This window comes from Jaculus jaculus, chromosome 23, assembly GCF_020740685.1.
Source record: "Jaculus jaculus isolate mJacJac1 chromosome 23, mJacJac1.mat.Y.cur, whole genome shotgun sequence".
Classification (NCBI taxonomy): Eukaryota; Metazoa; Chordata; class Mammalia; order Rodentia; family Dipodidae; genus Jaculus; species Jaculus jaculus.
In genome coordinates this window covers 9,564,393-9,588,493 of record NC_059124.1, presented here as the reverse complement: position 1 = coordinate 9,588,493, position 24,101 = coordinate 9,564,393, and the positions used below count along the sequence as shown (strand labels likewise).

Genomic DNA, 24,101 nt, shown 5'->3' with positions numbered 1-24,101 from the left:
GCGGGCCCGGGTGTGTGTGCGGGGGACCGGGGGGGGGGTCCCGTGGAGAAGGCAGGGCCGGTACCGGAGGGACAGGGGCGCGCAGCCGCTCCCACGGCGCCCACCGTCTTGTCCCCCGTCCACTTTCTCCGCGTGGCGCTGGCCACGGACGGGGACAGCGGAAAGGGCAGGCCGGCCTCCTGGCCGCCTGGACCTGACATTTGCAGCCTCTGCCGTGTCCCTCCCTTCCTGGCTCTTTGCTGTGATCTGACCGAGTCGAGGCCCTCCAGTCGCTAACCTTCCGCGTCTCTCCAGCTTTCACCTTTATTCCTTAGCCATTTCACCTCGCCGTCATCTGCGTGACCTCCCGTTTTTCTTCAACCCTCTTACTCATCTGTACCAAGATCCCTCCCCACAGACACTTCATCTCTCATTTCTTCCACCTCTCCATTCCCTTCCACCTCAGGTTTCTCCCTGCTCTCCCAGACAAGTCACCTGGCCCTAGAAACTTGGCTGGTTTTCGTCTCCTCTTTCTTTTTTTTTTTATCTTTTTTATTTTCCTGAGATAGGGTCTCACTCTAGCCCAGGCTGACCTGGAACTCTGTAGTCACAGGCTGGCCTCGAACTCACAGAGATCCTCCAACCTCTGCCTCCCTAGTGCTGGGATTAAAGGTGTGCGCCACCACGCCCGGCTTCATCTTTTCTGTCCTCATTTTTTACATTTTCCCTCTTCTGTTTTTCCTTCCCCTCTGCTATCTTGCCCTACGAATGCTACAGGTCCAGGGCTAGAGTCCCAGCCCCATCAAGGTCCATGCATCCTCAGCATCTCGACTCTTCACTCAGCCAGCATCCTTGGTTCTTTTTTTGTTTGTTTTTAATTTTTCTAGATAGGGTCTCACTCTAGCCCAGCTTGACCTAGAATTCACTATGTAGTCTCAGGGTGGCCTTGAACTCATGGCAATCCTCCTACTTTGGCCTCCGGAGTGCTGGGATAAAAGGTGTGCGCCACCACGCCCGGCTTCCTTGGGTCATTTTGAGAAGCTTGAGTTTCTGAAAGGGACAAGGGCTGGAGTGTGGAAAAAGGATGTTTTGGTTGTGCGCCCACTTCCATATTTATCATCATTACTTTTTACCTTTTTCAAATCATTTTCATTTTCTTAATAAAAGCAAAGTTGCCCGGAAGTGGTGGCCCAAGCCTTTAACCCCAGCACTCGGGAGGCAGAGGTAGGAGGATCTTTGCGAGTTCCAGGTCAGCGTGAGATAACAGGTCAGCCTGGGCTAGAGCGAGACCCTACCTCCAAAAACAAACAAACAAAAAAGTTGTTTTTAGCCAGGAATGGCATCCCAGCAACAGGAGAGAATGAGTTGAGGGCAGCAGTGAGTTCTAGGCTAACCTGGGCTACACAGTGAGCTCCTGACTCAAAAAAAAAGAAAAGAAAAGAAGCCATTGTTGATCCAGCCATCATCTTTATTTAGCCCGAGTGCTTAAATACACCATCTATTGGTCCTTCCGTGTTCACACCTCCTGGTTTTTCTGACTTCGGAATCAGTTTCTAAGTCTCCTCGCAAATCTTGGGGCCCCACCCAGGTTTTTCCTTGTGGGAGTCCACCTTTCCTCTGAGATCTTTCCATTTTCCTTGCTGTGACTCATTGGCAGATGTCATGAGCGATCTCTCACCATACCTCGTCTCAGTCCCCCTTTCTGGCTTCATTTCTCTTCGCGTCCCCCCCGCCCCCCGCCCCCCGTCTTCCTGGGCGCGCCCCCTCCCCCAGTCTCCAGTCTCGCTCCCGGCTCCCTCCGGGTCCGTCTCCATCCTCTCCCGCCCTCTTCCCTCTCGCCTCTACTCCACCTCCCAGCCCCGCCGGCTGTCTCGGACACCCTGCTGGGCTCTTACCCAGTTGCCCTGGTAACCGCTCCCCACTCCGGTCACCTCCACTCCCCTCCCCCGTCCAATCACCGCCACCGACAACCTCCATCCACCTTCCTCCTGTTTTTCCTGAGAGCCAATAGAATCCCTGTTGCCAGGTGGAATGCTCATTTGAATCAGCCAATCCAGGCGCCTAGCTGTTTGCCCTGCCTTATATGGGGATGCGAGGAGGGCCACGCCCCCAAATCCAGCCCCACGGGGGACCGGCCCTTCCACTGTCCTTTCTCCCCTCTCTGGGATGGGCGATTTTGGGACCCTCCAACTCACCCTCTCTTAAGGGGGCCTGGTCTCCCACTGCCCTACGCAGGACCACTGGGGTTAGTGTGTCTTGTGGGGCCGGGCCTCGAGGCTGGGGCTGGGAATGAGGTGTGATTCGGGAATGGGAGGCGGAGGGAGCCGGGAATGTTGCCCAGGGAGGGGTGTCTGGGAGCGGAGGCAGCTGCAGTGGAAAATTCCAGGGAGATGGAGAGGCAGAGAACGGGAATCCTGCCCCAGGGCTCAAAGGATCCTGGAGCATCCAAGAGTTGGTGCAGGAGGGTCTGTGGGCTCTCCAGAGGGAAATTCTAGGGACACTGGAGGCCCGGGTCCAGTTCCCTTCCTGCGTGGAGGAATGTCCCTTCTCCTCCCTGTGTCAGACCAGGCTCCTGAAGTCGCCTTGTTGAGAAAAGCTGGACCTGAGGAAGCTTGGGATCAATGTGGAGTGACCCTCCAGCCTGGGGGTTACAGTCCTGTGTTTTGCTCCTTACCTCTTCTGAGGCCCCGTGAAGCTTGCCTGTTCCTAGAATTCTATCACTCTGCAGGCCAATTGAGAATTTTCCCCACTAGTTGGATGGGAACATTGTACTTACACACTTTCTAACAGTGAGAAAAAGGAGACGAGGTGAGAACTAGGGTGGCCCAAGCCCCGAAAACTATTATTTTGGGCCTAACGTCTTAGACATGCGCTAGCTGCTGAGTGGTGTGTGTGTAAGGTGGTTTTGTTGTTGGTTTTGTTTTTGTTTTTGTTTTTGTTTTTTTTTTCCTTTTTGAGGTAGGATCTAGAGAGTAAGTGTTAAGTAAATGGGGAGAGTTAAGAGACGGCCACTGCGGCCACTGCATATCAAATGCAGGTACGTGTGCCACTTTATGCATCTGGCTTTATATAGGTGCTGGGGAGTTGAACTCTGTCTGGTAGGTAGGTGTTGCAGGCAAGCACCTTGTTGTTGAGCTATTTCCCAGCCCAAGCCTAGCTTTTTATTTTCCTTTTTAAGGTAGGGTCTCACTCTAGCCCAGGATGACCTGGAATTTACTGTGTAGTCTTAAACTGGCCTTGAACTCACAGTGATCCTCCTACCTCATAACACTGCTGAGGGTAACAAACTCAATGATATTATCTTTTTTTTTTTTTTTTCCTTTTTTCGAGGTAGGGTCTCACTGTAGCTCACGCTGGCCTGGAATTTCACTATGTAGTCTCAGGCTGAACTCGAACTCACAGTGATCCACCTGTCTCTGCTTCCCAAATGCTGGGATTAAACAGAGTGAGTTCCAGGTCACCTTGGTCTAAATGAGGCCATGCCTCAAAAAGAAAAGAAAAGAAAAAGGTGGACAGTATTTCAGATCAACGCAAAGGATGCCAGCCAGTTGCTATGCACATGTACCCTCCGACATAAGAACACACATGCACACAGAAACGAAACAAGGGCTGGCCTTGGGTTAGATTCCCCAGCACTCCATAAAAATGGGCATGGTGGTGTATGTCTGCAATCCCAGCACTCAGGAAGTGGACACTGGAGGATTAGGGATCAGGGTCAGGCTGGAGAGATGGCTCAGTGGATAAGATGCTTATTTGCAAAGCCTGGCAACCTGGATTTGATTCCCCAGTTTTCACATAAAGCCAGATTCACAAGGTGGAGCATGTGTCTGCAATTCATTTGTGGCGGATGTAGGCCCTGACAGGCCCATTCTGTCTATCTGCCCCCCCCTTCCCCTCCCTCCCTCCCTCTCTTTCTCTCTCTCTCTCTCGCAAATAAATGAAGTGTGTGTGTGTGTGTTTCTCCCTACTATGTTTGATCTCCAGCATGAGGAAGGGGTTGACAAATAAAAAAAGGTTAACTTTGGCTGGAGAGATGGCTTAGCAGTTAAGGTGTTTGCCTGCAAAGGAACCAGGTTGATGCCCCAGGATCCACATAAGCCAGATGCACAAAGGGGCACATGTGTCTGGAGTTCATTTGTCACGGAGGAAGGTCCTGGCATGCCCATTCTCTCCAAAGGGGCTGAAGAGAGATGGCTTAGCAGTTAAGGCATTTGCCTGCAAAGCCAGAGAAGCCCAATTCAACTCTCCAGGACCCACATAAGCCAGATGCACAAGGGGGCCCACGTGTCTGGAATTTCATTTGCAGTGGCTGGAGGCCCTGGCATGCCCATTCTCTCCCACCCTCTCTCTCTCCCCTGCTTCTTTCTGTTTGTGTGTGTGTGTGTGTGTGAAAAAGGGGTTGGGTGTGTTGGTGCACACCTTTAATCTCAGCACTTGGGAGGCAGAGGTAAGAGGAGCACTGTGAGTTTGAGGCCAGCCTGAGACTACATAGCGAATTCTAGGTCAGCCTGGACTAGAGTGAAACCCTACCTCCAAAAAACAATAAAAGGTTAAGCCAGGCATGGTGGTGCAGGACTTTAATCCCAGCACTAAGGAGGCACATGTAGGAGCATTCCCAGGAGTTCGAGGCCACTCTGAGACTACATGGTGAATTCCAGGTCAGTCTGACTGAGAGTGAAACCCTACTTGGAACTGCCCCCCCCCCAAAAAAAAGAGGTTAACACACTTAACAAACTACTTAGGAACTGTGCTTACATAGAGAGACTGCTGTGTGGTGGAGACCCAAAACTGAATGAACAAGACATGTTCCCTACAAGGAACAGATGCAGATGGCTCTGCAAAGTACCACACAAGCATAAGGATTCTTGTAAAAGTCAAGGATGGCAGCACAAGCCTATAAGCCCAGCTCTGGGCACTCCAGTTTAGCAAGAGACCCTGACTTAAAGAATAGGGTGAAAGAGGGATTAGGGAAGATACCTGATATCAACCTCTGGCCTATGGACACATGTGTACGCCCACCTGCAGACAAGCACACACACTTAAAAAATAAGGGGGTTTGCAGGGATGGCTTGGCAGTTAAGGTGCTTGCCTGCAAAGCCAAAAGATCCAGGTTCAATACCCCAGGACCCATGTTACCCAGATGCACAAGGGGCACACACATCTGGAGTTTGTTTGCAGTGGCTGGAGGCCCTGACATGCCCATTCTCTTTTTCTGTCAAATAAATAAAACTAAAATATCTTAAAAATGGCTGCAGAGATTGCTTAGTGGTTAAGGCACATGCCTGCAAAGCCTAAGGGCCCAGGTTCAATTCTTCAGGTGCCACATAAGCCAGATGCTTATAGTGGCATATGCATCTGGAGTTCGTTTGCAGTGGCTAGAAGCCCTGGTGCACCCATTCTCTCTCTCTCTCTCTCTCTCTCTGACTGTAATAAATAAATAAAAATAAAATGTTTTTAAAATATTTTTAAAATAAAATAAATAAAAATAAAAAGATAAGGGTCTGGAGAGATGGCTTAGCAGTTAAGGCACTTGACTGCAAAGCCAAATCAGTTTGATTCCCCAGGACCCACGTAACAGATACGCAAGGTGGTACATACATCTGGAGTTCATTTGCAGTGGCTGGAAGCCCCGGCACGCCCATTCTCTCTCTCCCTCTTTCTCTCTCTTTCCCTCTCTCAAATAAATAAATAAAAATAAAAAATAAGGGAAGCTGTGTGTGGCACATGCCTTTAATCCCAGCACTCAGAATAAGAGGGTCTCAGGTAGGTCTTTTAAGCAGTTAGAGTGACTGGGCCCCTGAAAGAAGAAACAGGAATGTCTTTGAGCCTATCCTTGCAGTCCAAACTTGCTAGTGATCAAAGGATGATCTGATGTCTCATCTCTTGTCTAGTTCCCTAGATCTGTTTTTCCATAAACAACCTGCATCCCTCCTTGGGAAGGAGGTCTCTCCTGGATTTATTTATTCTTTTTTTGAAAAAAAATGTATTGACAACTTCCATAATTGTCTATAATTATGAAAGTTGTAAGAAAAAAGAAATGGAGAACTTTTTAAATCAAAGTACAGCTTGATAAAGGACTGTATTCAAGACTTTTGAAGGAACATTTTTTAAAATATATTTAATTTATTTATTTACTTATTTGAGAGAGAGAAAGAGGCAGAGGTACAGGGGGAGAGAAAGAGAAAATGGGCACGCCAGGGCCTCCAGCCACAGCAAATGAGCTCCAGAGGCATGCGCCCCTTTGTGCATCTGGCTTAAGTGGGTCCTAGAGAGTGGAACCTGGATTCCCTGGCTTTGCAGGTAAATGCCTTAGATGCTATAAACCCTCTCTCCAACCCTTGAAGGAACATTTTTGTCTGTTCTTGTTGCCACTTTGTTTTTGTTTTTTTTTTGGGTTTTTTTTGTTTTTTTTTTTTGAGACAGGGTCTCACGTAGCCCAGGCTAGCTTAGAACTTGCCTTGTAGCAGAGGGTATCCTTGAACTCCTGACCCTCTGCCTCCACTCCTACACGTTAGGATGTCAGGCCTGCATCTCCGCTGTGCTTGGCTTTTTTTGAGACAGGCTCTCCACAGGTGACTCGGGAAGCCTCCAGCTTCTGAGCCTCCTGAATTTCTACAACTGGCTTTGGGCCAGTCAAACCCCGCTGAAATTGCCTTATATCTGTGGGACTCCTCTCCAGGAGGGCCTCCCACAAGCTCAGCTCCTTTACAAATCCTTACGCTCTTGTTCCCAACACCCCGTAGTGTTCCTTGCACTTCTGCCCTGGTCATGCACCTAGCCCAGTGGTGGACCCGAGAGGAAGAGCCCGACACGTCAATAAATTGGCTCGGGGATGTTGCTCAAATTCGCTCAGTTCATGCCTGCCAATGGAGAAAGCTTTGGGTTTGATCACCCCCACCATCACATAAAACCAGGTGTGAAGTAGGAGGATTAGAAATTCAAGGTCAATCTCAGTTACTCATCAAGTTTAATGCCACCCTGGGCTACATGAGAGCCTGCCCCCACCCCCGCTGCAATAAAAAAGAGTCAACAAATCATCTTTTTTTGTTTTGTTTTGTTTTTGTTTTTGTTTTTCTAGATAGGGTCTCACTCTACTTCAGGCTGACCTGGAATTCACTATATAGTCTCAGGGTGGCCTCGAACTCACTGCGATCCTCCTACCTCTGCCTCTGGAGTCCTAGGATTAAAGATGTGCACCACCGTGCCTGGCCCATGATTTCATTTTCTTTTTTTAAAAAATTATTTATTGGTGATGGAAAGATAGTTCATCGGTTAAGGCACTTGTCTCCAAGGCCTAACAACACAAGTTCAATTCCCCAATACCCACATAAAGCCGGATGCACACAGTGCATGCACGCATGCAGAATGCACACATTTTGTCTCTCTTCTCTCTCTGCTTGCAAATATGTGTTGATTTATAACATTTATTTAGCTATTTGCTTGTGTATGGGTGTCTGTACTTAGAGGTGGGTGCACCAGGGTCCCACCACTGCAAATGTATGCCTGTCCAGCTTTCTGTAGGCAACTGGGGAGTTGAACTTGGCCTGATGGGCTTTACAAGTAAGAACATGGAGCCATTCCCCAGCCCCTTGACAGGTTTTTTTGTTTGGAGACAGTCTTGTAGTATGTGGCTTGTCTGAAGTCATTATGAGTACCAGGCTGGCATCTAATTTTGAGGGAACCTCCTGACTCTGCGTCTCCAGTGCTGGGATCACAGGCGTGCGCTCCTGTGCCGGGCTCTTCTCATTGGCCATGTTCTTTTTTTTCTAGTAACAATCTATGGCTCCTGTATGTTCCATTGTCCAAAAAAGTTGATTTCCATATGACTTACATTTTGATTAGCCCCCCCACTCCACCTTTCCTTTACTCAATCTCTTCCCCTGACCTCACTTCCCCTGGCCTTTTCACACCCATTAATCTTTCTTCTACTTACATATATACAATAACATCCTATTAAGTACCCCTCCCTCCCTTTCTATTCCCTTAATATCTTCTTTCTAGCTTACTGGCCTCTGCTACTGAGTTATCTTCCTACTCACACAGAAGCCCAATCATCTGTAGCTAGGATCCACAAATGAGAGAGAACTTGTGACATTTGGCTTTCTGGGCCTGGGTTACCTCATTTAGTATAATCCTTTCCAGATCCACCCATTTTCCTGCAAATTTCATAACTTCATTTTCCTTTACTGCTGAGTAGAACTCCATCGTGTAAATGTGCCACATCTTTATTATGTTGTTTTTTCAAGGTAGGGTCTTACTTTAGTGGAATTCACTATGGAGTGTCAGGGTGGCCTGGAACTCATGATGATCCTCCTACCTCTGCCTTCCAAGTATCGACATCAAAGGCGTGCACTACCAGGCCCAGCTCCCATTTTTGTTCTTTAAGGTATTCTCTTGCTGAACCTAGAGCCCCTGATAGGTTAGAGTAGTTAGCTAGTGAGCCCCATCTTTGTTGTCCAAGGCCTCGAACTGAACTCACAGCTTTCCTCCTACTGCTGCCTCCCCAGTGCTGGGATTGGAGGAGGATCACCTTGAGTTCCAGGCCACCCTGACACTCCATAGTGAATTCCAGGTCAGCCTGGGCAAGAGTGAGATCCTACCTCAAAAGACCTAAATTAGGTCTGGAGAAATGCTGATGGTTAAGGCCCTTGCCTGCAAGCATAACTTAATTCCCCAGTACCCACATAAAGCCAGATGCACAACGTGAGTTCATTTGCAGTGGCTGGAGGTCCTGGTGTACCCATTGTCTCTCTCTCTTCTCTCAATCTCTCTCTACTTGCAAATAAGGAAATAAAAGTATTTTTAAAAGAATCAAAATGATGCCGGGTGTGGTGGCACACGCCTTTAATCCCTGTACTCGGGAGGCAGAGGTAGGAGGATCGCTGTGTGTTCGAGGCCACCCTGAGAATACAGAGTAAATTCCAGGTCAGCCTGAGCTAGAGTGAGACCCTACCTTGAAAAACAAGAAAAAACAAACAGACAAAAAGAATCAAAATGAACTGGGCATGGTGGCACACACCTTTTATCCCAGCATTTGGGAGGCAGAGGTAGGAGGATCACTGTGAGTTCAAGGCTACCCTGAGCCTACATAGTGAATTCCAGGTCACCCTGGGCTAGAGTGAGCCCCTACCTAGTAAAACCAAAAATAAATAAATAAATGAGTGATATGTTGCCAGGTGTGGTGAAACATGCCTTTAATCCCAGTACTCGGGAGGTGGAGGTAGGAAGATCGCTGTGAGTTCCAGGCCAGCCTTGGTTAGCGCGAGACCCTACCACAAAACAAACAAAAAATGATTTGTGATCAAAAGGTTTTTTAAAGTGTTTTATTCATTTTTATTTATTTTTTTGAGAGTGACAGAGGGAGAAAGAGGCATATATATAGGAGAGAATGGGCGTGCCAGGGCCTCCAGCCACTGCAAACGAACTCCAGATGTGTGGGCCGCCTTGTGCATCTGGCTAATGTGGGTCCTGGGGAATACAGCCTCGAACCGGGGTCCTTAGGCTTCACAGGCAAGCACTTAACTGCTAAGCCACCTCTCCAGCCCAAAAGTTTTTTTTTTTTTTTAATTTTTATTAACATTTTCCATGATTATAAAATATATCCCATGGTAATTCCCTCCCTCCCCACCCCCACACTTTCCCGTTTGAAATTCCATTCTCCATCATATTACCTCCCCATTACAATCATTGTAATTACATATATACAATATCAACCTATTAAGTATCCTCCTCCCTTCCTTTTTTTTTTTTTAAAGATGTATTTTATTTATTTATTAGAGACAGAGGGGGAGAGAGAGAGAGTGAGAATGGGCACATCAGGGCCTCTAGCCACTGTAAATGAACTCCAGATGCATGCACCATGTTCATCAGGCTTATGTGGGGCCTGGAGAATCGAACTTGGGTCCTTAGGCTTTGCAGAAAAGGACCTTAACCACTAAGCCATCTCTTCAGCCCCCAAAAGTTTTTTATTTAAATATTTGGACAGAAAGAGGGAGAGAGAATATGGACACACCAGGGCCTCCTGCCACTACAAATGAACTCCAGAGGCATGCACCCACCATTTTGTGCATCGGGCTCTAAGTGGGTACTGGGCCATTGAGCCCAGATTGTCAGGCTTTGTAGACAAGGGCCTTTAATTGCTGAGCCGTTTCCCCAGTCCTTTATCTTATTTTATTTATTTCTCTGTCAAGTTTTAAGAGGCTTTATTAGTTTAAGAAAAGGAAAGAGAACATAGTATAAAGAGCACATGCCCATGAGAAGGCAGGAGGGGGGTAAAGCCCCCCTTTTTATTTTTAGATTTTTCCGGTAGCCACTGACCTACAATTCACTACGTAGTCTCAGGATGGCAACCCTCCTACTCCCTCTTGAGTGCTGTGTGCCACCATGCTCAGTCCTTTATTATTATTATTACTTTAAAAATTATTTATCTATTTGAGGGAGCGGGAGAAAGGGCGGGGAGAGAATGGGCACGTCAGGGCCTCCAGTCATTGCAAACGAACTCCAGATACATGCGCCCCCTTGTGCATCTGGCTTACATGGGTCCTGGGGAATCAAACCTGAGTCCTTTGGCTTCGCAGTCAAACGCCTTAATCACTAAGCCATTTCTCCAGCACCTCCCCACTTTTTCTTTGAGGTAGGGTCTCGCTGTAGGCCAGCTAACTTGGAATTCAATGTTGTCTCAGGGTGGCCTTCAACTCTCGGTGATCCTCCTACCTCTGCCTCCCGAATGAATGCTGGGATTAAAGGCTTCACCACGCCTGACTTTTTTATTACTTAAAAAAGGAGAGTGACAGAGAGAGAGAGAATGGGCACGCCAGGGCATCCAGCCACTGCAAACAGAACCATGAGGCACTTCATGCATCTGGCTTTACGCGGATACCTGGGACAAACCTGGATCCTTAGCTTCATAGGCAAATGCCTTAACTGCTAGACCATCTCTCCAGCTTTGTTACTTATTTATTTACAAGAGAGAGAGAAAATGAGAGAGAGAGAGAGAGAATGGGCATGATGCCAGGGCCTCCATCTAATGCAAAGGGAACTCCAGCTGCATGTGTCCTTTGTTGATTGGTTGGACAGTGAAAAACCTGTTTTAGGGCTGGGAATATGGCTTAGTTGGTAGAATGCTTGTCTCATATGCACAAAGCCTTAGGATCAATTCCCAGTACTACATAAACCTGGCATGGTGTTGCGTAACTACAAGCCCAGCACTTAGGAGGTGAAGACAGGTGGACCAGAAGTTCAAAGTCATCCTAAAGTACATAGCCAGTTTAGATTCAGTGCCAGTCTTGGCTATATGAGATCCTGTCTCAAAAAAATAAGGGGGGGGGAGAGGGGAAGGGAAGGATTGCTGTAAATTCGAGGCCAGCCTGTGACTACATAGTGAATTCCAGGTCAGCCTGGGCTAGAGTGAGATCCTACCTTAAAAAAACAAAAAAATTTGCATGGAATCATCTTATTTAGGTCTGTGTGGCAGAGCACTCATTGAAATAAATTGTTTTTTGTTTCTCGAGGTAGGTTTCGCTCTTGCCCAGGCTGACCTGGAATTCAGTATGTAGTCTCAGGGTGGCCCCGAACTCAAGGTGAGTTCTGGGATTAAACGTCCACCTGGCTTGAATTAACTTTTGTTTTGTTTTTTTCTGAAGTAGGATCTCACTTCAGCCCAGGCTGGCCTGGAATTCAGTATGTAGTCTCAGGCTGGCCCGGAACGCAAGGCAATGCTGCTACCTCTGCCTCCCTCCTACCTATGCCTCCTGAATGCTGGGATTAAAGGCGTGCGCCACCAAGACTGGCCCTGAAGTAACTCTGTATGGAATGTCAAACTGCTCTTCTTGGGAACAAAAAGGCCAGTTGCACAGTGGGATGTCCACAGAAACTTGCAAAGTTTTATTAAGTAATTGCTAGAAAGATCAAAGAAAAAAAATAAATTTTCTTATATTCTTTTGGTTTGACTTTGACAATCTTTTCAGTTTGTCTTAGTTATCTCGTTTCCTCCTGTCCACTATTTAATAATGATCAAGTCGAAAGAAACCTGAGATATGCTCCCAGCTTCTTTTTCTGAGTCATGTATGGACCCTTTCCCCCAGGGAATTTTGGGGACTCAGCCTTTGGGTCAAGCTCCACACAGCACCAACTTGGCCAAGAGCCAGAGTAAAGAACTGGAGATCAGGAGTTTGGATGAGTGTGTTCAAAGTCTAGTCCCTAAACAGTTCAAACCTGACCCCAAAGGGGAGGGCTCTTCTCTCCCGCAGAGCCAGATTTTAGGCAAGACATTTAGTATGTCAAAGTATCAGTCTCTGGCCTTGCAGTCAGGCCTCTTGGGCCCACTTCCTAGTTCGCCCTGGGGGATTCTATTATTAATTGAACTCTCCACTCCTTTCTTCTCCCAAACTTTAGACCCTTGACCTACCTACCTGCCTAGAGGGAGGAAAGATCAGTGCTGCCTGGCGAGCTTTGAGGACACTAGAGTTAGGGAAGGAGGAACTAGGGATTGGCGATATAGCTCAGCGCGGAATATGTGCTTTGTCTGCCTAAGTCCTGAGCTGAATCTCCAGCACCCAAGCCAAAAAGTGACATGTTACAGAAACTGAGTCTTGACCCATTCTGGCCCTTCACAGGCCATTGAGGGGTCCAGGAGCCTAGCCAGCACCAACTCCTTAGGGAGGGAGGGAAGGCAGAAGGGAAGGAAGGAGTAGGGGAGGAGGAAGAAAGGAAGGAGGGAAGGAGGGAAGGGAAGGAAGGGAGGGAGGAGGGGGAAGGGGAGGGAAGGCAGAAGGGAAGGAAGGAGTAGGGGAGGAGGAAGAAAGGAAGGAGGGAAGGAGGGAAGGGAAGGGAAGGAAGGGAGGGAGGGAGGGAGGAGGAGGAAGGGGAGGGAAGGCAGAAGGGAAGGAAGGAGTAGGGGAGAAGGAAGAAAGGAAGGAGGGAAGGGAAGGAAGGGAGGGAGGGAGGGAGGGAGGAGCGGGAAGGGGAGGGAAGGCAGAAGGAAAGGAAGGAGTAGGGGAGGAGGAAGAAAGGAAGGAGGGAAGGAGGGAAGGGAAGGAAGGAAGGGAGGGAGGAAGGGAGGGAGGAAGCGAGGGAAGAAAGGCAGGAAGGGGGAAGGGAGGGAGGAGAGGGCAGGGAGGGAGGGAGGAGAGAGCAGGGAGGGAGGGAGGGAGGGAGGAGAGAGCAGGGAGGGAGGGAGGGAGGGAGGAGAGGGCAGAGAGGGAGGGAGGGAGGAGAGGGCAGGGAGGGAGGAGAGGGCAGGGAGGGAGGGAGGAGAGAGCAGGGAGGGAGGGAGGGAGGGAGGAAGGGAGGGAGGGAGGGAGGAAGGGAGGGCGGGCGGGCGCCGAGGAAAGGAAGGAAGGAGTAGCCTGGCCCAGAAGCGCCCTCTGGCGGCCAGGCCGCCACTCTGGATTCTCTCCCCCAGTGGGCCTCTCCCAAGCCCGATGGTCCCGGGCCGGGCGCCTCGTCGGCGCTCCTGTCCGGGAATCAGTGGGCCCGCAGGGCCTGAGGGCCCCCAGCCAGCTCCGTCCCCTCCCGGGCGTGGGCGGGCCGGGGTCTCCGGGCCCGAGGAGGGGAGGTGCCGCGCCCCGGGCCCGCGCGCGCCGGCCTTCCCCCCCCCCCCGCCCTCCCGGACAGCCACTTCCTGCCCCGCGGACCCAGATCCAACGAACCAACCCGGGCCCTCCCCCAACACACACCCGCCCGCGACGCCGGGGCGCCCGCCCGCGCCGGCCCCGCCCGCCCGCGCCGGCGGGACGCCGTGACGTCACTTCCGCCGGGCCCGGCCCAGGTTCGGCGCGGCAGGCCGCGGGCGGGGGCGCGGAGGTGGTGGTGGCGGGCGAGCGGGCGAGCGGGCGGCGGCGCGGGAGGCCGAGGAGCTCAGCGGCCCGCGACGATCCGGCGGGCGCCCCGGGCCGCGGCCCCGCTCCTGCCTGCAGCGCCCCGAGCGGCGAAGCCAGCCGGATGGGCCGCTGAGCCCGGGCCCGGGAGCGGTGAGGCCGCGGGCCGGGGAGCGGAGGACGGGAGCTCCCTGCCCGGCTCGCCGCGCCGCGCCGCGCCGCGCCGGAGGCAGGGCCGGGGCCGCGCGCGGACGGGCCGGGGCGCGGGGAGCCGGGGAAGCGGCGGCGGCGCTGCCCGGGGCCGGGGAGGAGCGTGCGGCGCGGCGGGCGGGGGGATCGCCGGGGTCCTGACGCGGGGCTGCGGGGCTGCGGAGCCCGGAGCCGAGGCCTCCCGGGAGCCCGCTCGCCTGCCAGCGACTCGGCCTCCCTGTGTTCACAGTGTGGAGCCCCCTGGAGCCGAGGTCAGCATGTTCCGCTTCATGAGGGACGCGGAGCCCGAGGACCCCATGTTCCTGATGTGAGCCCCCCCCCCCGCTCCGGAACGCGCCGCCCGCTCCCTCCCGCGGGTCGCGGCCGCGCAGGCCGGCGTGTGGGTTCCCGTGGCTGGAACTAGTTAGAACCGGCTGCATAATAACTTACGCTCCCACTTAAAGGGAGTTGGTACCTGCGCCAGCGTGTATGCCCTGTGGCTTGTTTGGGGGGCGGTGGGGAAGAGTTTGACAGCTTGGCCCTTCTTGCCATCCGTAATGTGCGTTTACTCTGCAGGGACCCCTTCGCTATTCACCGCCAGCATATGAGCCGCATGTTGTCGGGGGGCTTTGGCTATAGCCCCATCCTTAGCATCACAGATGGCAGCATGCCAGCGACCAGGCCTGCCAGCCGCCGGATGCAGGTAACAGCTGAGACATACCGGAGACCCTGCGTGGCCAGTAAAACCTTACCACCACCTTAGCAACTGAAGTTACCCAGGAGTGGGAGCAAAGATCTGGAACAGGGCTTGACAACCTTTTTATTTTATTATATTTATTATTATATTTGAGGTAGGGTCTTGCTTTAGCCCAGGCTGACCTGGATTTCACTGTATTCGCTATGTAGTGTTAGGGTGGCCTCGAACTCATAGCAGTCCTCCTACCTCTGCCTCCCAAGTGGCTAGGACTACCATGCCCGTCCTGGCCACCCGTTTTGAGAAACGGTGGGAAAAAAAATAGGGAGGCGAGGCAAAGGACAAGTTGGGGGTTGTGATGCAGCGGAATGTGGTCTTTAATTTCTGTTCTGCTGTGTCCATTTAGGCTGGGGCCGTCTCTCCCTTCGGGATGCTGGGAATGGTGAGTCTTTCTCTTCTGTGTCACTGTCTCAGACACACTCGTTCTTTCCAAACTTGCCGTTTCGGGAGTCTCCAGGGTGGCCTCAGCATCTGTTTTGGTAGAGTTCACAAAGCTCAGGTTTTGAGTGTTGCCAGGAGTCCGGTGACCTAGAGGCTGCTGATTGGTATGTTCCTGGATGTCTCCAGCCTGTAATTTTTTTTTTTTTTTTCCTTGAGGTAGGGTCTCTGGCCCAGGCTGACCTGGAATTCACCCTGTAATCTCAAGGTGGCCTTGAACTCACGGTGATCCTCCTGCTTCTGCCTCCTGAGTGCTTGGATTAAAGGCATGGGCCACCATGCCCCGCTGGATTTTTTTTTTAACAGGCTGGAGAGAGAGTTTAGTGGTTCAGGTGTTTTCCTCTGAAGCCAAAGGACCTAGGTTCCATTCCCCAGTACCAATGTAAGCACATGGTGGTACACGCATCTGAAGTTTGTTTGCAGTAGTTATAGACGCCCTGGTGTAGCCATTCTCTCTCCCCCTCTACTTCTCACTCTACTTGAAAATAATTTTTTTTTCTCAAATGTTTTATTTAAGAGAGAGTAGAGACAGAGAGAATGAGCACACAAGGGCCTCAAGCTGCTGCAAACAGACTCCAGATGCATGTGTCACTTTGGGCATCTGGCTTTATGTGGGTACTGGGGAATTGAACTCCCGTCCTTAGGCTTTGCAAGCAAGTGCCTTAACTGTTGAACCATCTCTCCAGCTTGAGAAGGTTATAATTTATTAATTTTGGCTTACTTCTTCAAGAGAGGGAACCACAGCAGTCAGGAGAAGGGAAAAATGAATCATAGCAGCCACAAAGCCTGAGGAGGAGGCCGGCAGTTTACGGAGAAGCATGAGTGTTGTCATGTTAATGGAGAGCAAGGAGCCATTGCTAGATGTGCAGGAAGAGGAAGAAAGGAATGTTGTGGCCAGATGGCCGGTGGATGGATGGTGGATGGATAGTGAGAGAGTGTCACCCTGATCATGGACTTTGCTTTCCTGATTCTGACTTCCATCTCTTTCCTCAGTCCGGAGGCTTCATGGACATGTTTGGGATGATGAATGACATGATTGGGAACATGGTGAGACTCTTGCCCCACATTCTTCCCTAGCCTTGTTTTCAGTGACCGCTCGATCATCCGTCTCTAAGGCAGGAGTGGGAGGAGTGTGTTAGAGGCTGGTGTGAAGTGACCAAGCCAAAGCTCTGGTCCTGTGTCTGCTCTCAGACCTGCGTGTGAAACCCAGGCTTTACTCCCCTTGTTTAGCATTGAGCTTGGGGAGATTTAGGGAATAGTGGTGTTTTTTCTCTTCTCATAAGTTGTGAGAAAGAGGTGGCCAAGAGCTGGCAGCTAAAGGGAAACTCCTTCAGAGTAGACCTCTCCTGCTCAGCCGGCCTCTTCCCTTTCCTTCCCTTCTCAGGAACACATGACAGCTGGAGGCAATTGCCAGACCTTCTCATCCTCCACGGTCATCTCCTACTCTAATACAGGGGATGGTGCCCCCAAGGTCTACCAGGAGACCTCAGAGATGCGCTCTGCACCAGGTGGGGTGAGTAGGGAACGCTCTTGTCCCTGAAGAGGCTGGATCGAACCCTCCCCCCCCCCCCAACGGCACGGAGAAACCTTGCCTTGTTTCAGGAGTGGCTTGTGGATAGCGTGTGCTCACTTCACCTCACCTCACCCAGGGTGATGTTGCTGGGGCGTTGGGAGAACTAAACGTGCTACATTCTGCTTCACCCCAGATCCGGGAGACCCGGAGGACTGTCCGCGACTCGGACAGCGGACTAGAGCAGATGTCCATCGGGCATCACATTCGGGACAGGGCTCATATCCTCCAGCGCTCCCGAAATCACCGCACAGGGGACCAGGAAGAGCGGCAGGACTACATCAACCTGGATGAAAGTGAGCCTCCTCTCCCACTCTTGGCAGCAAAACTCTCGCCCCATGCATGCCTTGTTCTCAGCTGTCAGACTGAGTCAGATGCTGCTTGTGTCCTTGCTAAGCAGGAAGGAAGTGGATGTCACTGACCTTAAGTGTTGATTGTGTGATAGCCTTCCCCATTTGGATCCTTTTGTTTACTTGTTTGGATTTTCCATGTAGAGTCTCACCATAGCTCAGGCTGACCTGGAGTTCACTATGTAGTCTCAGGGTGGCCTTGAACTCAGGGTGATCCTCCTACCTCTGCCTCCCCAGTGCTGGGATTGAAGGCATGGGGACCACACCCAGTTGAATCAGTCTTTTTCTTTCTCCTCCTTTTAAGTTTTTCAAGTAAATGACTTTATTAACTGCCAGTGGTGTTTTGAATTTCTGTGTTTTTTTTTTTTTTTTTTTTTTTTTTCTCCAGTAGTCATAGTCATACCTTAGGCTTGCCAGTGGCATCCAGGGACCATATTGAAGCCAAAGATGGCTGCCCACCTCCATTCTCACACACATCCTCCTAGGCTGTGTCTCTGGTTTCTAATCTTAGAAGGCTCTGGTTCACAGTGCTTCCCTGTGTGGGCTCTGTCTTCCTCAGGTGAGGCGGCAGCCTTTGATGATGAATGGCGGAGAGAGACGTCCCGGTTCCGGCCGCAGCGCCCTCTGGAATTCCGGAGGCATGAGGCAAACGTGGGTGGGGGACGGAGGGCTGAGGGGCCGCCCCGCTTGGCTGTTCAGGGACCCGAGGACTCCCCGTCTCGACAGTCCCGCCGCTATGACTGGTGAAGGCCCCGGTTCTCCGCCTCTCCTGTAAGTACCTGAGGGCAGAAGCTGCAAAGTCTTGACCCGGGGCGGGGGCAGGTGCCTGGGCACTGCAGCCTCTGATGGCGGGACCTCACCGTCCTGGGTTGAGGTGACTGCGCCCCTGGGCTCGAGGGAGTCTCCAAGCTTGGCTTTCTTACTGTTTCTTGTTTTGATACGAACTCCTCTTTCTTTCTCCTCCAGGTACAGGCTGAGAGGCTGAGAAATCATCCCCTGAGATAACCTTTTCCTTTTCAACTTTCACCCCAATTTAATATGAAATGAATAGGCAAGCTGGCCCCCACCTCTCCCTGGGGGTCTCAGGGAGAGCCTTTCACTGCCCCCTTACCTACTTCTGACATCTTCCCACAATGACTCCACTTGTCCTGTGTCCACTAACTTGAGTTTCCATTTTGCTGCTCCATCTCCAAACCTCATCTTCCCATTGCACCCCTATCATGCATTGCAGGGTCTTTGAGGGCACGCCCTGGGTTTAGGGCCGTCCATCCTTTAGCTCCCCTGGACCTTTGCCCACCTCTTCCTCAGAGCCCTCGCTGCAGGCACCTAGTCCTGTCGGGGCTGTGGAGAGAGCGGACTGGTTCCTAACTCTTTCTCCCTTCTCCTGCCCCGCCCCCCATGTCACAGAATCTTCCCTACACCCCTTCTGCCTTTATTTTTTTGATTTGTGCAACTTGTAACTAGGTGTTTATGGAATAAAGGAGAATGAAAAAAAAAAAGTAGGATTCTGGCTGTACTTTCATCTTTTCCCTCTTAGTTCAGTCCTATTTCCTGGTCACCTTGCCTTGCTTCCTGGACCATGTGTGACGCAGCCCCGCAGTGGCTGTCACAGAGGAGATGTCAGCACTTAGCACAGCCAGGCTGCGGTGAGGGTGCAGAGTGGTCTTCTGGCTTTTCCCATGCATTTTGCTGTGATGTCGCATCCCCAAGCCGTGTGAGGCGTAGTGTGTAGCCTGAGGAACTGGTTATCCCTTGCCCTGGGCAGAATGCTTCCCAGGACTATATGATGGGCAGTCAACAAACACATATCAGTAACCCTTTATAGGCCTTCAGTAGAGAGAGTTAGGATCAGCAGTGTTGAGAATTTGAGCCAGGAAAGGAGATAAGTAAGGAAAACTCAGCTGAAACCTGAGCTGTCCGGGGAGGATGGAGAAGCTCGCGTTTCTCAGTTCACTCTCACTTGCAGTCATTCTTGCTTTGCAGCCAAATGGGTCACTTCCAATGCTCTTTGAGGCAGCATCTCTAGCCCAAGCTGGCCTCAGATGCACAGCCATCCTACCTCAGTCTGCCAGGTTCTGTGGCTAAAGGTATGCGCCACCACCCCCAGCTTCAAGTTAAGCGGGTTTCCTTTCTCTCCTTCCCGCCTGCCTTCTCTTCCTCTCCTAAGGCCCAGGGACCTTCTGGAAGACAAGCAGACTGCAGTGCCTGAGGGGGCTTGATCAGCTGCTCAGCAGGCGGAGATGAAGTTGAGCGCTGACTTCCCAGTCTGGCGCAGTGGCTGTCTCATGACGGCTGAACAGCGCCCACCCGCCAGTCACCGTCACCAGCTGGGCTGCAATTCAAGGCACCCAAAGCCCTTACCTAAGTGGTAGGCTTGCTCTTCTGGCAGCGGGCACGGCTTTCTTGAGACAGCAAGGCCAGGGAGCCCTGGGGTTGTAGAAGGAGCCCAGAGACTAAAGTCTGCAGCCCAGTTCTATGCTGATTCAGCCTCACGATCTCTGGAAGGTCACTGTGTTCAGCCCTTCTAACCGACAGAATCTAAGGCTGCATTTAAATTTTTTAAAAATTATTTTATTTGTGGCTAGAGAGATGGGTTAGTGGTTAAGGTGCTTGCCTGTTAAGCCTAAGGACCCAGGTTCGATTCTCCAGGTCTCATGTAAGCCAGATGCACAATGGTGGCACGTGCATCTAGAGTTTGTTGGCAGTGGCTAGAAGCCCTGGTGTGCCCATTCTCCCTGTGTCTGTAATAAATAAAATATTTTTTAAAAATTAAAAATTATTTGTTAGAGAGAAAGGCAAATAGAATAGACACACCAGGGCCTCCAGCCACTGCAAACGAACTCCAGATGCATGCGCCACCTTCTGCAGCTGGCTTATGTGGGTCCAGGGGAATCAAACCTGGGTCCTTCGGCTTTGCATACAAGTGCCTTCTCTCCGGCCCTGTATTTTAGTTCTAATGGCAGTGTTCAAGTGTAGTTCTTTGTGTTTTTGTAAATTAAGGGCTCGTAGTTCAGGCTGCCCGTGAAGTGATCCTCTTGCTTTCCCCTCCCATATGCTGATGCCAACACAGCCAGCCTTCAACTGCAGTTCTGTGTGGGGACTAGACCAAGACAGGCCCTGGCTTCCATCTAGGTGCATCAACCTGATGTTTTACAGATTCCTGTTTGGGCCCCATGTAGATTTTTTTTTTTAATGGGAGTGCATGAGAATTGGCGTGCCAGGGCCTCTAGCCGTTGCGGTCAAGCCCCCACGCATGCAGCACCTTGTGCACACGCGTCATCTTGTACGCTGGCTTAACTTCGGTTCTGGGGAGTCAAGCCTGGGTGTTAAGCCTTCGCAGGCAAGCACCTCAACCACTAAGCCCTCTCTCCAGCCCCTAGTTAATTAATTAATCTAGTGATAGGGATGAACTTGGGGGCCTATACATGGTTTATTATTAAGCTCCAGTCCCAGCCCTCATGAACGAATTTTCCCCTGGCTCCATGCTCTGAGGTAAGTCTTGACCACTCTCCAGCTTGCGGCCTGTGACAGCAGGGATCTGTTATGGGACATAAAATGGTAGGCAGAAGAAACAGCCCCCTGGCACCACCTGACCTCTGCCCCCACTGGGAGTCAGCAAGCAATAGGAAAGGAGCTGACCACCTGTCCTGGTCAATTGGACATCTGGGCCCAGCCTCACTCTTAATTGCTGAGCCATCTCCCCAGCTCAAGTCTCCCCAGCCCCAGACGTGGGCAGACATACTCGGGTTTTTGCCCCACCCTTGGAAATTACAGGCCGCAGGAAGCCGGTACTAGGCGTGAGCCCAGAGGAGCGCAGTCAGGAATGAGCAAGACCGCCTCCGCCACAGGGGTGACTACGGGTGAGTGAGCAATCTCCCAGCACCATTATGAAGCACATGTGTCTAGAGTTCATTTGCAGAGGCAAGAGCCTTGATATACCCATTCTCTACCAGCAAATAAAAAAAGCTCTCTTGGGCTGGAGAGATGGCTTAGTGGTTAAGCGCTTGCCTGTGAAGCCTAAGGACCTCCGTTCCCCAGATCCCACGTTAGCAAGATGCACAAGGGGGCGCACGCGGCTGGAGGCCCTGGCGCGTCCATTCTCTCTCTCTCCCTCTATCTGTCTTTCTCTCTGTGTCTGTAGCTCTCAAATAAATAAATAATGAACAAAAAAAAAAAATTTAAAAAAAAGAAAAAAAAAGCTCTCTCCCCTCTGCTTGCAAATAAATAAGTTTCAAAACGTAGCAGGTAGGGCTTAGGTGTTAAGGCGCATGCCTGAGATTTCTAAGGACCCATGTTCAACTCTCCAAATCCCACATAAGCCAGACACACACAAAAGGCAAGCGGAAGGTCACATATGCCCACTTGGTGGCGTAAGCATCTGGATTTGGATTGCATCCCTGAGGCCCTGGCCTGCCAATTCTCTATAAATTAAAAAAAAAAAGTCACACAATATGCAGAAGAAATTAGTGAACACAGAAACCAGTGATATATTTAACCTATCACTAATCTATTTTTTTAAAAAAGTAGCAGGGGGCTGGAGAGATGTCTTAGTGGTTAAGGCGCTTGCCTGCAAAGCCAAAGGACCCAGGTTTGACTCCCCAGGACCTGTGAAAACCAGATACATAAGGGGATGCACCTATCTGGAGTTCATTTGCAGTGGCTGGAGGCCCTGGCGTGCCCATTCTCTCTCTCTACCTATTCCAGTATCTCTCTCTCTCAAATAAATATTTTAAAAAATTGCAAGTACACATTTATTATTAGAGCTCCATTTCCAGCCCTTAACTTTTTCTAGCCTCATAAGCATGTGGAACTAGAGACCTGGGAAGCTATGGGGCCCATTAACTAGAACCAGACTCCAAGAAAAGGAGCTAGATATGGGGTGTGGCCGGGGGCAGTGGGTGGGTAGGACAGGATCAAACCAGGAAGCTGCACTTTCTATACAGTGGTAAGTCTGCAAAGAGGTTTATTTCATTAATTTACTTATTAGAGAGAGATAAAGAAATAGGCAGGAGAGAGACAGAAGGGGAGAAAATGGGCAAACCAGGGCCTCCAGCCACTGCGAAGGAACTCCTGATGTGTGCACCCCCTTGTGCATCTGGCCAACGTGGGTCCTGGGGAATCGAACCTGGGTCCTTTGGCTTTGCGGGCAAGTGCCTTAACCGCTAAGCCATCTCTCCAGCCCCAAGAGGTTTTAGAGGCAACAGACTGAAACAGCTTATTTAAGGCAAGGCTGGGAAGCCACGAGTACCAACTCCTAGATTCTCAAATAAGACTCGCAGAATGGAATGACTGGTGGTCCCACAAGGTCTCCACTGCCCCAACCCACATTGTGTGTGTGTGTGGGGGGGGGGGTCGCGCGTGAATGCATATGTTCATGTGGACCAACCTTGCTTCACATGAGTGCTAGGGAGTCACACACAGGTCCTTATGCTTGTGTGGCAAGCAGAACCCAGGGAAGTCCGAGTTTCGCCTAAGACAATGGGGGCAGTCAGGAGAGTCCCACAGGCCACAGTGTGGCCGTCACAGCTCAAACAAGAGGGCCTGCTTAGCAAGGTGAGAGGTGGGGACGGACGCCCCAAGGTTGTGCTCTGACCTTCATACACACACATGACACGTGCACATCCATCCAAACATACAAATGAAACCCTGAGGCCCACCCTCCCACTTTCTGGTTCCATGGTTTATTATTAACATATTTTGTATGGATAAATCATGTGCTGGTAACTTTTTTTTTTATTTTAAGGTAGGTCCTCACTCCAGCTCTGGCTGACCTGGAATTCACTATGGAGTCTCAGGGTGGCCTCAAACTCACAGCGATCCTCCTACCTCTGCCTCCCGAGTGCTGTGATTAAAGGCATGTGCCACCACACCCAGCTCCACCCTTGAATTTTTAAATTATATTTATTGAGGGAAGTACAGAGCCAAGAAAAGGCACCCATGTGGCCAGAGATCCTACATGGTGGGCCTGGGAAAACCACAGAAAGAGTAAAGAAGGCGCTCCTGGGGGAGCTGGAAGGGACAAAGAACCCATGAAGAGAGGGGCTCAGCTGAGGGAAGACCTCATCTGCAGCTGGACGTTCACAAGTGGTCGGGGAGCCGGCCCTCCACTTGTACAGGTGTTTGTGACCTAGCTATCGTGGGTGGCTCCGTGACCGGCAGCTTTAGGATCAAGGGTAAGTTGTTGGGCTGCAGAGATGGCTACAATGCCTAATGACCCAAGTTCAGTTCCCCAGTACCCAGGTAAAGCCCGATGCACGATGTGGCGCATGCATCTGAAGTTTGTTTACAGTGGCTAGAGGCGCCCATTTTCTCTCTAGGCAAATAAGTAAATAAGTTGTTGGTCTTTCTGTTTCAGCAGAGGCAGCTATCTTGCCTTGCAGAGTGCTCGTGTCAGAGGACCCTCTTTGCTTCAGATTTACCAACAGCATGAATCAAGAAAATTAGCCAGGGCCGGGTAGATGGTTTAACAGTCACCCAGGACCTCCATAAGACTAATAATGCACAAGGGGGCATATGTGTCTGGAGTTCATTTGCAGTGGCTGGGAGGCTCCGGCGTATCCATTATCTGTTTCTCTCTGCTTCTCTCTCTCAAATAAGAAATAAAAATAATAATAAACAACAACAACAAAACACTGGGGCTGGAGAGATGGCTTAGTGGTTAAGGCGTTTGCCTGTGAAGCCAAACGACCTAGGTTCAACTCCCCAGGACCCACATAAGCCAGATGCACAATGGGCAAGCATCTGTCTGGAGTTTATTTGCAGTGGCTAGAGGCTCTGACATGTCTCTTCTCTCTCTGTCTGCAAATAAATAAAGGAAAAAAAAAAAAAAAAAACACTGTTAAAAACATGAATCCTGGGCTAGAGAGATGGCTTAGCGGTTAAACGCTTGCCTGTGAAGCCTAAGGACCCCGGTTCAAGGCTTGATTCCCCAGGACCCACATTTGGGCAGATGCAGAAGGGGGCGCACAATCTGGAGTTCGTTTGCACTGGCTGGAGGCCATGCC

The 24,101-nt window shown here is 50.9% G+C and overlaps 1 protein-coding gene across 2 annotated transcripts; it reads left to right on the top strand.

Annotated features, from left to right (window-relative positions):
* Positions 1 to 13,723: 13,723 nt before the first annotated feature.
* On the top strand, positions 13,724 to 18,591 carry Mlf2 (myeloid leukemia factor 2). 2 transcript variants are annotated; one of them, XM_045139635.1, is made up of 9 exons: positions 13,724 to 13,747; positions 14,236 to 14,313; positions 14,562 to 14,688; positions 15,086 to 15,121; positions 16,171 to 16,224; positions 16,562 to 16,690; positions 16,884 to 17,043; positions 17,657 to 17,868; positions 18,064 to 18,591. In XM_045139635.1, exons 2-8 carry the CDS (start codon positions 14,264 to 14,266, stop codon positions 17,842 to 17,844), a joined length of 744 nt encoding a protein of 247 aa, XP_044995570.1. In that variant the 5' UTR covers positions 13,724 to 13,747; positions 14,236 to 14,263; the 3' UTR covers positions 17,845 to 17,868; positions 18,064 to 18,591. The 2 variants fall into 2 exon arrangements, with proteins under 2 accessions (XP_044995570.1, XP_044995569.1); XM_045139634.1 differs by lacking the exon at positions 13,724 to 13,747 and adding an exon at positions 13,874 to 13,949.
* Positions 18,592 to 24,101: the final 5,510 nt, after the last annotated feature.